This window comes from Aquarana catesbeiana, linkage group LG13 (assembly GCF_042186555.1).
Source record: "Aquarana catesbeiana isolate 2022-GZ linkage group LG13, ASM4218655v1, whole genome shotgun sequence".
Taxonomy (NCBI): domain Eukaryota; kingdom Metazoa; phylum Chordata; class Amphibia; order Anura; family Ranidae; genus Aquarana; species Aquarana catesbeiana.
In genome coordinates this window covers 182,815,506-182,829,124 of record NC_133336.1, presented here as the reverse complement: position 1 = coordinate 182,829,124, position 13,619 = coordinate 182,815,506, and the positions used below count along the sequence as shown (strand labels likewise).

The window sequence follows — 13,619 nt, the reverse complement described above, 5'->3', positions numbered from 1 at the left end:
ACAATCCTGGCTCTCAACAAATCCTCCAACTATAGGGGAATGGCTTAAAACAATGGACTCTTTGGTCTGGACAGAAAGGGCGGTATATACTAAAAAAGGGAACTATAGTAAATTTCTTAGCATATGGAAGCCCTGGCTCCAGGAGCTGAACATACGGCATCTCTTTTGAACCAATTGCCCTCTGACCCCTTACGAACAAGGGGGCGAAAGGCCCAAACTGGATAAACCCGGGAGTAGGAACAGGCTCCACCACGGTTTAGACAGGTGCAGAATGCTGTGAGTCCCAGTGCTAATAAATTTAACTCTTGTGCTGTTTGCAAGGGAAGGGAGGGGGTTGGTAAGGTGGGCAGTAGATGGAGGGTGGGTGGGAAGAGCAGGGGGGGAAAAAAGGGGGAAAAATAACATATTGCAAGCTGTTACCATTTACTTCCTTATCAATGTTTGTAATTACCACAACGCACAGCAGAAATGGGTGCTATTTAGCTCTATTTTTGCCCTTGTAATACGCCTTACTGTCTTCGTTAATTACACTTTAATACAGTGCGTCACGAAATGTATGTAACTTTTATTATATTGCTATCAATAAAAAAGATTTGAAATAAAAAAAAAAAATAAAATAGTGAATTACTGTACAGTGGCAAAAGCCATGTGCCAACAATAATTTGTTGCTATTTTCTCAGTCTACATGTCTGAGCCTAGGAAAAGTGAAAGCATTTTACCAATCCAAAAACTTGGGATGTGTTGATGCAGAATAAAGCATACTATACTAGTTGTATTTACTCATTGTTGAATGTTAAATGTTCCACACAAAAAAGACCCGTACCATACAAGAACAGTTTTGAAAAAAATCTTCACCTTTTTGAAAGTCAATTCTTCTTTATTTTTTTATTTTTTTATTTTTTTTATGGTAGGTATAAACCGATCAGCAGTACTTGCCAGTCACGCTTTTAGAAAATCGGAACCATACAGTTCATTTTTTGATAAACAAAATATTACAAACTAACAATACTGAAATACCTGCAAACAGAATAAAATATCAGCTAAGCAAACTAAAATAGTACAAAAGGGGCACATTCTGTATGTGTCCAATAGCCCCTTATATACAAATCATACCCCACATGCAAAGAAGGATTCTCCAATGACCAGAATAACAAGTGTACAGACCCTCCAGATCAGCAAATATAGATCTCTAGACATTCATAAAGTAGGTTTCAATAGAGTTCTTTGTTCTTGTGCTCATATCCTCCAATGTAAAACCATAGGTGGGTCTATAGGAGATCTTCCTTAGAACTCTAAAAATTAAAGTTATAATCAGAACAGCAGTAAATACAGGGATTACCATTGAGTTAAGTAAATGTGTTTAGTCAATTAAAGAAAAATGACCAAGACTTTGGAAAAAGTGCATGTCCACCTTTTTAGCAGTTCAAGCTCTGCTCTGGGCATAGCGGTTAACACTCGCAAAACTGGAATCACCAGCTTGAATCCAAGTCAGGACGCAACGGGGTTTATTTACTAAAGCTTGAGAGTGCAGAATCAGTCTCACTTCTGCATAGAAATCAATCAGCTTCCAGTTTTTATTGCCAGAGCTTAATTGAACAAGCTGAAGTTAGAAGTTAAAGTTGAAGTTAAAGACATGTAATAAAAAGACATACAAAGCGAATATCCTCAGTGCTCCAAGTTAAAGCGGAACTTCACCCTGAAGGGAATGTTCTACTTAGTCATCTTTATCCCTCTTCTACCACATTTGGCACATTATAATCCTTTTTGAGGAGTGGGTACCTAACTTTGATACCCTCGCCTAAGCGATATGAGTGGAAGTTTGCCGCCCACCTCCTTGCCTTTTGGGACACATTACAGGTCCCAAAAGGCTGCGGGGTCATTCACAAGGCGCAGCACGGTTCGTGCATGCACAGTGAGAATCTGGCTGTGAAGCTGCCATCTACCCACAGTAAGCATGCTGGCGCCGAGGACCTGAAGACCAGCAAAGAACTGGCACAGGTGAGGACAGAGCTGGATCCTGGACAGGTAAGTGTCCTTTTATTAAAAGTCAGCAGGTACAGTATATGCAGCTGCTGACTTTTAATTTTTTCTTCATACGGTGAAGGTCCTCTTTAAGTGAAACTGGGCAACTGTAAAACTGAGAATACAGTGCATCCGGAAAGTATTCACAGCAGTTCACTTTTTCCATAATTTTGTTATGTTACAGCCTTATTCCAAAATGGAATAAATGAATTATTTTCCTCAAAATTCTACAAACAATACCCTATAAAGTTGTGAAAGAGGTTTGTTTGAAATCTTTGCAAATTTATTAAAAATAAAAAACAAACAAAAACACAAGTATTCACAGCCTTTGCTCAATAATTTGTTGAAGCACCTTTGGCACCAATTACAGCCTCAAGTATTTTAGAGTATGATGCTACAAGCTTGGCACACCTATTTTTGGGCAGTTTCTCCCATTCTTCTTTGCAGGACTTCTCAAGCTCCATCAGGTTGGATGGGGAGCGTCGGTGCACAGCCGTTTTCATATCTCTCCAGAGATGTTCAATCGTGTTCAAGTCTGGGCTCTTGCTGGGCCACTCAAGGACATTCACAGAGTTGTCCCGTAGCTACTCCTTTGTTATCTTGGCTGGGTGCTTAGGGTCGTTGTCCTGTTGGAAGATAAACCTTCGCCCCAAGCTAAGGTCCAGAGCGCTTTGGAGCAGGTTTTCATCAAGGATGTCTCAGTAAATTGCTGCATTGTTAAAATTGTTATTTCTGTATTAATATCAATATTCTGTAAATTATATTGATGAGGAAAGTTCCAAGAAAATCCATTCAGTTCTCGTGTAAAAACTCAAAAATTGATTTAATAATAAAATAGCAAAATATTACAAGAACAAATATCAAAATGCAAAATGTAAAAATAACATCAATAATGTAAGATGAAGATTGAATCAGATGTGTGTCTTTGTGTGTGTGTAGCCGTGGCAGCTTCTTTCAATGTCTGCCTAAATTAGGCTGCCCAACTGTGTATCTGTTTCTAGCTTTTACTTCTAAAATGTGCCCCCCTCCTTCCTAAAAAGACTGGTTTAAGGTTCTCATTTGTCTTGCAGTTCCACAGAAAACGGCGGGCTTTAACCCCCTCACATAATGGTGGGAGTTGCTCAGTCTCTATGCATTGGCATTCCTGAGGAATGGGCAAGAACAATGTGTGAAATCATTTACCATATACAATGCGCTGTGAATTGGTTGATTTACTAAAGGCAAATAGGTTGTTCACTTTGCAAGGGAAGTTTCCCCAGAGCTTGGTTATTAGTGTCTACCATTGTGGACCTCCTTCAGAAGTCACTTGGCTATTTGCTGATCCTCAGTACTCAGTAGTCTGAGTCACTAACCTGAACACATTTTCAGATCAGGAAAGTCAGCCTACGAAGTACTGGACCGAAAACACCCCAAACCTTCACATTGTACCCAGGAAACGGCATAGCATCCTCAATTTATTAAATCTGAAAGCCTATCTTCAACCTAATATATTGGTGAACTTTTCTCTGACATGGACATTGGCCATTGTGCAGTTCAATAAGCATCTCAGAAACTGATTTTTCTACCTTTACTACTCTACTTCGTCCTCCATTACCTCTACCCACTAACTTACTCACTGCCCAGGAGATTGCTAATCACTTCAAAAATAAGATTGAAACAATTTGTCTCGAGATCTCTGCTCTACAGATATCTCCCTCACTTTACACTCCTTGTCCTCCTGCACAATTAATACTTCCCTCTTTTAACCCAGCTACTATGGAGGAAGTCACTAAACTTTTTTCTAATGCCCACCTAACCTCCTGCCCCCTGGACCCTGTTCCTTCTCAAATACTACGGTCAACATCTGACTCTATCCTACACTCCTTAATTAATATCTTCAACCTCTCTCACTCTTTATTGGCATCTTCCCCAACCCTATAAAACATGCGCTAGTCACTCCTATACCAAAAAAGACCTCACTAGACCCCACCAATCTTAACAACCTAAGACCCATCTCTTTACTCCCTTTTGTCTCCAAACTCGTTTAGTCTACAACCCACTGAGCGACCACCTCATTGAGAATATCCTTCTTGATCCCCTTCAGTCTGGATTTCGCCAACAGCAGTCCACAGAAACTGCCCTCCTAAAACTCACAAACAACTTACTAACAGCCAAAACCAACGGTCATTATTCCGTACTCTTACTCTTGGACATTTCTGCTGCCTTTAATACAGTTGACCACCCCCTCCTCCTCAAAAAACTCAATTTGCTTGGTCTCCATGGCTGCACTCTCCGTTGGTTCAAATCTTACCTATCTCATCGCACCTTCAGTGTCACTTACAACTCCACTTCCTCCTCTCCATCTCCTCTTACCGTTGGGTTCCCCCAAGGTTCTGTCCTTGGAACTCTACTATTCTCGATCTACATGTCCTCCCTGGGTCAGCTGAAAGCCTCCCATGGCTTTCACTACCATTTATATGTTGATGACACCCAAATCTATCTCTCTGCCCCTCAGCTCACCCCATCAATCTCCTCACGCATCACTGATTTACTAACAGACATATCAGCCTGGATGTCAAACCACTTCCTCAAACTGAATCTAAAACTGAGCTCTTAATATTTCCTCCCCTACGTGCCCCCTCCCCTGTCAAGATCAATGGCACATCTATCAGTCTGTCCCCACATGCCAGGGTGCTAGGGGTAACCTTAGACTCTGAACTGTCCTTTCAGGCCCACATACAAACCCTGTCCAAATCATGCCACCTTAGCCTCCGCAACATTTCCAGAATATGCCCCTTTTTAACTAATGACACCACAAGGCTTCTAATTCACTCCCTGGTTATTTCTCACCTCGACTACTGCAACTCCCTCCTCATTGGATTACCTTTACATAGACTATCCCCCCCTTCAGTCCATAATAATGAATGCCGCTGCAAGACTCATCCACCTTACCAACCATTCAGGGTCCTCCACCCCTCTCTGCCAATCCCTCCACTGGCTTCCACTCACCCAACAAATAAAATTCAAAGTACTAACAATAATTTACAAAGCCATCCATAACTCTGCCCCCAGCTACATCACTAACCTAGTCTCAAAATACCAACCAAGCCACTCTCTTCGGTCCTCCCAAGACCTCCTGTTCTCTAACTCCCTTGTCACCTCCTCCTATGCTCGCCTCCAGGATTTCTCCAGAGCTTCTCCCATCCTTTGGAACTCCCTACCCCTAGCTGTCCGACTGTTCCCTTATCTATCCATCTTTAGACGATCCCTGAAAACCCTTCTCTTTAAAGAAGCCTATCCTGCTTTTAACTAGCACTGTTTTACTTCCTCCATCAGCTCATCCCTCACAGCTATCTTTTGTATCAATTGACCCTTCCTTTTTAGATTGTAAGCTCTAACGAGCAGGGTCCTCTGATTCCTCTTGTACCAAATTTTAATGTAACTGTAATGTCTGCCCTCATGTTGTAAATCGCTTCGCAAACTGTTGGCGCTATATAAAAACTGTATAATAATAATATAATAATAACTGATGAAGATTTTGTCCCTAGACCCTGCAGTGCTAGGAAGGGGACACAATGGACATCTTGGAGAAATGATAATTATGACGTATTTAAAAAGGAAAGGGTAATAACGCAAAATTTCTCTTGTGACAGGTTTACCAATTACTGTAAAAATTTGTGAAAAAATAATTGTGATTGGTTACTATAATCCAGGGGTCTCCAAACTGTGGCCCTTTGCTAGCCTTTATCCGGCCCTTGGGGCACTATTTCTCCTACTGATATGAGGCACTATTCTTCCCACTGACAACCCAGAGACCATGTTTATTCACACTGATGCTAGACCTGGGACAATTTCTATCACTGGCCACAATCCAGCCACCACTAAAGTCTAAAGGACAGTAAACCGGACCTTTGAAAAGTTTGGAGACCCCTACTATATTCATTACTTCATGGTGAAGCTGAAGCTGTTCAATAATTAGTAGTATGCATACACACCTATAGATCTTGCTCTCTATAAACAAAATTACAGATTTTATAATCCATCTAACATTTTGTACAATTGTAGGTGGAGAAGGTGCATTATTGGGTAACCTATTACTCACCTACTATAAGCATTTTGGGTATGTTACTACCCCGTCCAAACATTGGGTTCTCAGATTTTTTGTATCAAGTATATTATATCCTGGAGCACACTCAAATGACACGTAATCCAAATGTGAAAGATATATTTTCTTAGTTTTATCCTCTTCAAACATATACTTCAAACGAATGTTGTTTGCTAGCATGGTGGAGGTGGTTACAGTACAAGGCGCTGCAAATAAGGAAAAAAAAGATCATTAAAAAAAATATATACTGTGTATATATATATATGTGTGTGTATTTTTTAAAGTATGTACACTATATTACCAAAAGTATTGGGACACCTGCCTTTACGTGGCCTTTAATGGCATCTCAGTCTTAGTCTGTAAGGTTCAATATTGAGTTGGCCCACCCTTTGCAGCTATAACAGCTTCAACTATTCTGGGAAGGCTGTCCACAAAATTTAGGAGTTTGTCTATGGGGATGTTTAGAAAAAAAAAAGTTGTTATCACCTATTATGGGTTTTTGTTTGTGAGCGCTGTATTTATATATTTTATCACTATGGGGATGTTTGACCATTCTTCTAGAAGCGCATTTGTGAGGTCGGGCACTGATGTTGGACGAGAAGGCGTGGCTTGCAGTCTCCGCTCAAATTTATCCCAAAGGTTTTCTATCGCGTTGAGGTCAGAACTCTGTACAGGCCAGTCTAGTTTCTCCACCCCAAATTCATTTATTCATGTCTTTATGGACCTTGCTTTGTGCACTGGTGGGCAGTCATGTTGGAACAGGAAAGGGTCATCCCCAAACTGTTCCCACCGAATTGGGAGCATGAAATTGTCCAAAATGTCTTGGTATGCTGACACTTTAAGAGTTCCCTTCACTGGAACTAAGAGGCCAAGCCCAACCCCTGAGAAACACCCCCCCCACCATAACCCCCCCTCTACCAAATTATTTGGAGGGTGGCCCAATACTTTTGGCAATATAGGGTGATTGAGTGAGTTTGGAGTAGAGGAACTTACCTTAACCTGATAGAACACCTATGGGATGAATTAGAGCAAAGATTGCGAGCCAGGCTTTCTCGTCCAACATCAGTGCCTGACCTCACAAATGCGCTTCTGGAAGAATGGTCAAACATTCCCATAGACACACTCCTAAACCTTGTGGACAGCCTTCCCAGAAAGAGTTAAAGCTGTTATAGCTGCAAAGGGTGGGTCAACTCAATATTGATTAAATGGGAAAGATGTAGGTTTGGCACTGTTCATATAAGATCTATGGTTTGTGAAAAAATACTTTGATGTATTAGATGTACTATACTTAGACTTAGATGTACTATAATGCCCCGTACACACGGTCGGATTTTCCGACGGAAAATGTGCGATAGGACCTTGTTGTCGGAAATTCCGACCGTGTGTAGGCGCCATCACACATTTTCCATTGGATTTTCCGACACACAAAGTTTGAGAGCAGGCTATAAAATTTTCCGACAACAAAATCTGTTGTCGGAATTTCCGATCGTGTGTACACAAATCCGACGCACAAAGTGCCACACATGCTCAGAATAAATAAAAAGATGGAAGCTATTGGCTACTGCCCCGTTTGGAGTCCCGACATACGTGTTTTACGTCACCGCGTTCAGAACGATCGGATTTTCCGACAACTTTGTGTGACCGTGTGTATGCAAGACAAGTTTGAGCCAACATCCGTCAGAAAAAATCCTAGGATTTTGTTGTCGGAATGTCCGATCAATGTCCGACCGTGTGTACGGGGCATTAGAGTAGAGAGGAAATGGTGTACAAAATAAATTAATTTACCAAATATTCAAAGTGCCATTTTTTTTGTTTTTCTTGACTGCTGCAACATTGAAATAAACCTTAAAGTGCTAATTGCTTCGAATGCCCTTATAATGCCCTTATATTAATAAGTCACTTATTTGAAGAGCACAAGTCACTTTGTTTTGGGAATATGTATTCAAGGCATTTTGTTTAAATACAATTTTTTGTAAAGGACTTTTTAGCATATTGTTTGAAAGACTAAAACTATCAGCACTATTGACTGAAGAGCACAAGAAAAGGTATAATATTTATTTATTTTTTGAAGAGCACAGTCACCTTATATGTGAACATATATCAAATATTTTCAAACTTTTGCTATGGATTTTTTAGGACATGGTTTGAAAGATGCAATTATCATGCACTGTATTATTTGGATTGTTACATATTTAATGCAGGAGTTGTAATATAAGGGCATTTAAAGCACTTAGCACTATAAGGTTTATTTCAATGTTGCAGCAGTCAAGAAAAACAAACACTTTGTCACTTTAAATATTTGTTAAATTAATTTATTTTGTATACCATTTCCTCTCTATCCTTATAGCACATCTAAAGGCCCGTACACACGATCAGACTTTTTGACAATAAACATGCAAATTAGCTGTTTTAAGGCAACATCCGACCGTGTGTACGCTCCATCGGACAAACTTTTTCGGTTTTCATGGGACTTTTGTTGGCTGTGCGAACGCACAAACTTTCCGGCAACAAAAGTCCGATGGAGCAAAGTCCGATCGTGTGTACACAAAACCATCGGACTTTTGTACAAACTACGAACACGCATGCTCAGAACCAATACAAAAGATCAGACAACAATACAGAAGTTAACCAAAAGGTGGCGCCGGAGAATTGAAAGTCCTCTTTTTGAAGTGTCGTCAGTACGTTGAAACGTCACTACATTCGTGTTTGTTGCCGAAAAAGTCCTGCCGTGTGTATGCTTAATTAGTTTACGGCCAACGCCCTTTGTACAAAAGTCCAAGGGAAAGTTTGTACAAAGTCTGATCGTGTGTATGAGGCTTAAGTCTATTTTTTCAGAAAGCATAGACCTTATATGAACAGTGCCACACCTACATCTTTCCCAATCAACTCTTGTACTCCACTCAGGTGGTTGTATCTGTAGGGGCAGCAGTTCTTTGTTTTTTTCTCAGATCCATAGCGCGGAACATCTAACAACAAATTCTAGCCAACTCAATATTGAACCCTAAGGACAAAAGCCTCATACACACGATCGGACTTTGTACAAACTTTCCCGTGGATTTTTGTACAAAGGGCGTTGGCTGTAAACTAATTAAGCATACACACGGCAGGACTTTTTCAGCCAACTTTCACCAAATCACGTGGTTTTTCAGCTCTTTACCGCCACCCTTTGGTCAACTTCTGTATTTTTGTCTGATCTTTTGCATTGGTTCTGAGCATGCATGTTTGTACAGTAGGTGACCGTGATATTGTGTCAATCTCGGCGCTGTTATCGGCGAGATTTGACACCTGCGAGCCCCGTAGCAGGAGCCAGCGCCGAGCTGGCTCGCTCATCGGGTTTTTTCCTTTCGTGATGAGCGACAAGCATTGCCGTCAGGTGTTTGGTATGAATCATGAGGGGGAACTCCACGCCAAATTTTAAATAAAAAACCGGCATGGGTTCCCCTCCAAGAGCATACCAGGCCCTTAGGTCTGGTATGGATTTTAAGGGGAACCCCCTACACAGAAAAAACGGCATGCGAGTTCCCCCCGAAAGTCCATACCAGACCCTTATCCGAGCACGCAGCCCGGTCGGTCAGGAAAGGGGGTGGGGACGACCGAGCGCCCCCCTCCCGAACCGTACCAGGTCGCATGCCCTCAACATGGGGGGTGGGCGCTTTGGGGCAGGGGGGCGCCCTGCGACCCCCCACCCCAAAGCACCTTGTCCTCATGTTGATGAGGACAAGGGCCTCTTCCCAACAACCCTGGCCGTTGGTTGTTGGGGTCTGCAGGCGGAGGGCTTATCGGAATCCGGGAGCCCCCTTTAATAAGGGGGCCCCCAGATCCCGGCCCCCACCCTATGTTAATGAGTATGGGGTACATCGTACCCCTACCCATTCACCTGGGGAAAAAAGTAAAAAAACACTAGACAGGTTTTTAAAGTAATTTATTAGGCAGCTCCGGGGGTCTTCTTCCGACTTTGGGGGTCTCTTCCGACTTCTCCGCTCTCTCCAGCCTTCTCTCCCGGTGTCTGGTTCTTCTCCCACCCTCCGGCCTCTTCTCCCAGTGTCCGGTTCTTCTGCCGGGCTCCTCCGCTATCTTCTGCTCTTTTGCCGCTCTTTTGCTAGTGGTGGCCCCACCCCTTATGACGTCACAGTCCCATCATCCCCTGGTGACTGTAAGGTCATAAGGGGCGGGGTCACCGGGTGACATCACCCGGTGACCACGCCCCATGCCTATATAAGTCGTTGCGCACCTTGCACACGGCATTACAGCGAGAGAGAGCGTCGTGTCAACATCGGAAGAAGAGAAGAGGGAACAAGACGACGGAGAAGATTAGGCCACCGCTAGCAAAAGAGCGGCAAAAGAGCAGAAGATAGCGGAGGAGCCCGGCAGAAGAACCGGACACCGGGAGAAGAACCAGACACCGGGAGAAGAGGCCAGAGAGCGGAGAAGTTGGGAAAAGACCCCGAAGTTGGAAGAAGACCCCCGGAGCTGCCTAATAAATGACTTTAAAAACCTGTCTAGTGTGTTTTTTTATTGACACTTTTTTTCCCCAGGTGAATGGGTAGGGGTACAATGTACCCCATACTCATTCACATAGGGTGGGGGCCGGGATCTGGGGGCCCCCTTAATAAAGGGGGCTCCCGGATTCCAATAAACCATCCACCCGCAGACCCCGACAACCAACGGCCAACATGGGGACAAGGTGCTTTGGGGTGGGGGGGCCGCAGGGCACCCCCCTGCCCCAAAGCGCCCACCCCCATGTTGAGGGCATGCGGCCTGGTACGGTTCAGGAGGGGGGGCGCTCGCTCATCCCCACCCCCTTTCCTGACTGGCTGGGCTGTGTCCTCGGATAAAGGTCTGGTATGGATTTTGGGGGGGACCCGCACCAACTTACTTTTGATCTCCCATCCTTTCTCATCCATTTTTCATAACACAGATCTGACCCCCATCAGCCTCTTAGAGTTTCTCCTGTCTGCCCTCCGTCCCTTACACCCTTCCATAATCACCACCCATCCTTCTCCACCCTTGTCCTTCTCTCTCAGCCATCCCCCTTCCAAAATTTGTTTTTCTTTTCTCTCCTCTTGAAAGGCCATACATGTATGTGTCCTCATATTTCGATTTTGTTGTATCTGCGTAAAATCAAGCTAGGTCTGGGCCTGAATTGGTTAATTATAATTGATTTTCCTAAGGACACATTGTACTATAAATAATTGGGAAGGTTGTAAATATGCTCCATTCAAACCTACTTTTAGAGATCGGCTGAAATCCCACCGGAGAGGGAGGGTACAATGAGAAGATCTTAAGTGAGTTACTTCTGTCTAGCAAGGTCTGACCTTCTGGTGAGTCCTATTGCAAAGTGTGGTGGAAGCAGCAAACTTACCACTGGATTGCCTGATGGTCTCATTAACATCGGCATACCTACATTTCTGTGAAGGGCCTTCTTCACCCAGAATGCATGGGTGTTCTGTGCATCCATGTGCAGGAAGTCCCATTCAAGTGTATTAGGATGCAGCACTGCACAAATACAACCACTATCCCTATTTCCCTATTTGACAGCTGTGCGGGTGCGTGTCCCCAAATGCACACTGTCTGTGTTCGGGAACATGAACCAACAAGGATGTTAAATTGAGACCAGCGGCTGTGTCCATAAATGGGACTGCCTGTACTCAGGTGCATGGAGCACCTGTGCATCCTTTGCAGGTGAAGACAGCACCTCGGGATAGGTACACCCCTCTGATTGAGGCCTAAAGTTGATCTTATGGCCATTCATTTGCACCAAACTTGTCATTATAGCCAATCCAGTAGGTTTTCATATCTGCAGCAGCCTCCTTCTTTTCAAGCTTTCAGTAAGCTACTACAATGACCTAAATGAAGATCCTGTACAAAAACATTCATCATCTGCAAAGTATATTGCACAGCACAGAAGCCAATTGGTGGTGCCAATTGTGAAATCAAAGGTAGATCAAATTACCCCTAATTTTCTTATTTCTAGATGGAAATCCCCTACCTGTGACAGAATTCTTACATTTGAGAAAATCCTTCTTTTTTTTTTTTTTCACCTGATCATGGTGGGTCCTCCCGAAGGTGCCACAGCTCCTAGACCTTATTATGAGCCTCCAGTCTGTCCTGCATCCTAGCCGTCATTTTCTCCATCAATTCAACATCCTTTATTCTGGAGAAAAGGGCCTCAGGGTAAGGGGGGGCGCAGCATTTCCAGTTTAGGGCTATGAGCCAGCGTGCTGCTGTGAGGACATGACGCACTCGTTTTTTCTAGGGTGTGGGGAGCTTTAGTGGTGACAGGCCTAGTAGGAGGCCAGTATCTCAAGAAGGTGGGCCAATAGCTGTTGGACCGTGGTCCAATATGGGCTGATTAGTGGGCAGCTCCAATAGATATGGAGGAGAGTACATTTCGCCCTCTGACATTGCCAGCACCAATCTGAGCTAGTAGGATAGATGGTGTGGAGTACATGTGGAGTCATGTACCAGAATAGGAGGATTTTGTATGTGTTTTCTTTATATAGTGTACATATTGAACTCTTTGCTGCTTGGGACCATATCACCCGCCACTGTTCTATGGAGATTTCCTCATTGAGGGCTTTCTCCCATCTAGTCATATAGGGATGCTTACCCTGTTCTTCTAGGGGGCAAGTATTTAGTATCTTATAGATATCTGATATTAGGCCTTTCTGTGCAGTACCAGCCAGAATTATATTTTTAGAAGGGGATGGGGGGAGAATTGTAAGTTAGGGGCTATAGTAAGTGCGTAATGTCGAATTTGCAGATACCCATAGAACACCTGTTGTGGTAGATCGAATTTGGTCTGAAGTTCGGAAAAGGGTAATAATTTGCGTGACCTGGGGTCCACTAGGTTCCCAAAGTGAAATAGGTTCTGCGATGTCCACGGATATGACATCGGATGACTAGGGCTATCTGGCACCTTGGGAGTACAGACAAAAGAGGTCAGGAGTGATCTCTCGGATGACAACCCATGGGATTGTGATCAGAGCCGCCTAAGTTGGGACATGGAGCCCAGCAGGCGTTCGGGAGCTACCTCCGCATTCGCACTCCAGAGTAAGTTATTCGGGTGTGTCGGAGCTAGCCATATCTTTTCAATTCCTGTTCATTTGTTGTAGGACCGTTGGGTTAACCATGAGGCAACTGCTCTTAGCGGGATGGCCTAATAATATTTGATAAGGTTGGGAAATGCGAGGTCCCCATCACCGCATGCTGCCATCAGTACTGACCTAGGTATTCTATGTCTTTTGTAGTTCCAGATGTAGTGCAATAGGTCGGATTGAAGCTTTTTCAGGTGTTTGTAAGGGACAGGTATGGGCAGTGTTTGGAAAAGAAATAAAAGCTTTGGGAGGATCATCATTTTAACTGAAGCGATCCGCCCTAGGAGGGAGATGTGGTGTTTCTTCCACTGTAGTAGTAAAGATCTGATTAAACGGAAGATAGGGGGGACATTTTTTGGTATAGGGTGGTGAATTTTGGGGTTATTTGAATCCCCAGGTATTTCAGGGCGGCGGTT

At 43.5% G+C, this 13,619-nt stretch overlaps 1 protein-coding gene across 7 annotated transcripts in view; it reads right to left on the bottom strand.

The window, feature by feature from the left end:
• Positions 1-833: 833 nt before the first annotated feature.
• LOC141117115 (coagulation factor XIII B chain-like) overlaps positions 834-13,619 on the bottom strand; it is a 91,127-nt gene continuing 78,341 nt past the window's right edge. For 3 of the 7 annotated variants that reach the window (XM_073609742.1, XM_073609749.1, XM_073609747.1), the window contains 2 exons: positions 6,104-6,312; positions 2,284-2,832 (listed from right to left, as the gene is read on the bottom strand). In XM_073609742.1, coding sequence (XP_073465843.1) covers positions 6,107-6,312 — 206 coding nt within the window. In that variant the 3' untranslated portion in view covers positions 2,284-2,832; positions 6,104-6,106. Of the gene's footprint in view, positions 1,293-2,283; positions 2,833-6,103; positions 6,313-13,619 lie in introns of those variants that run through there. The other 4 variants (XM_073609746.1, XM_073609743.1, XM_073609744.1 and 1 more) reach the window with 4 other exon arrangements.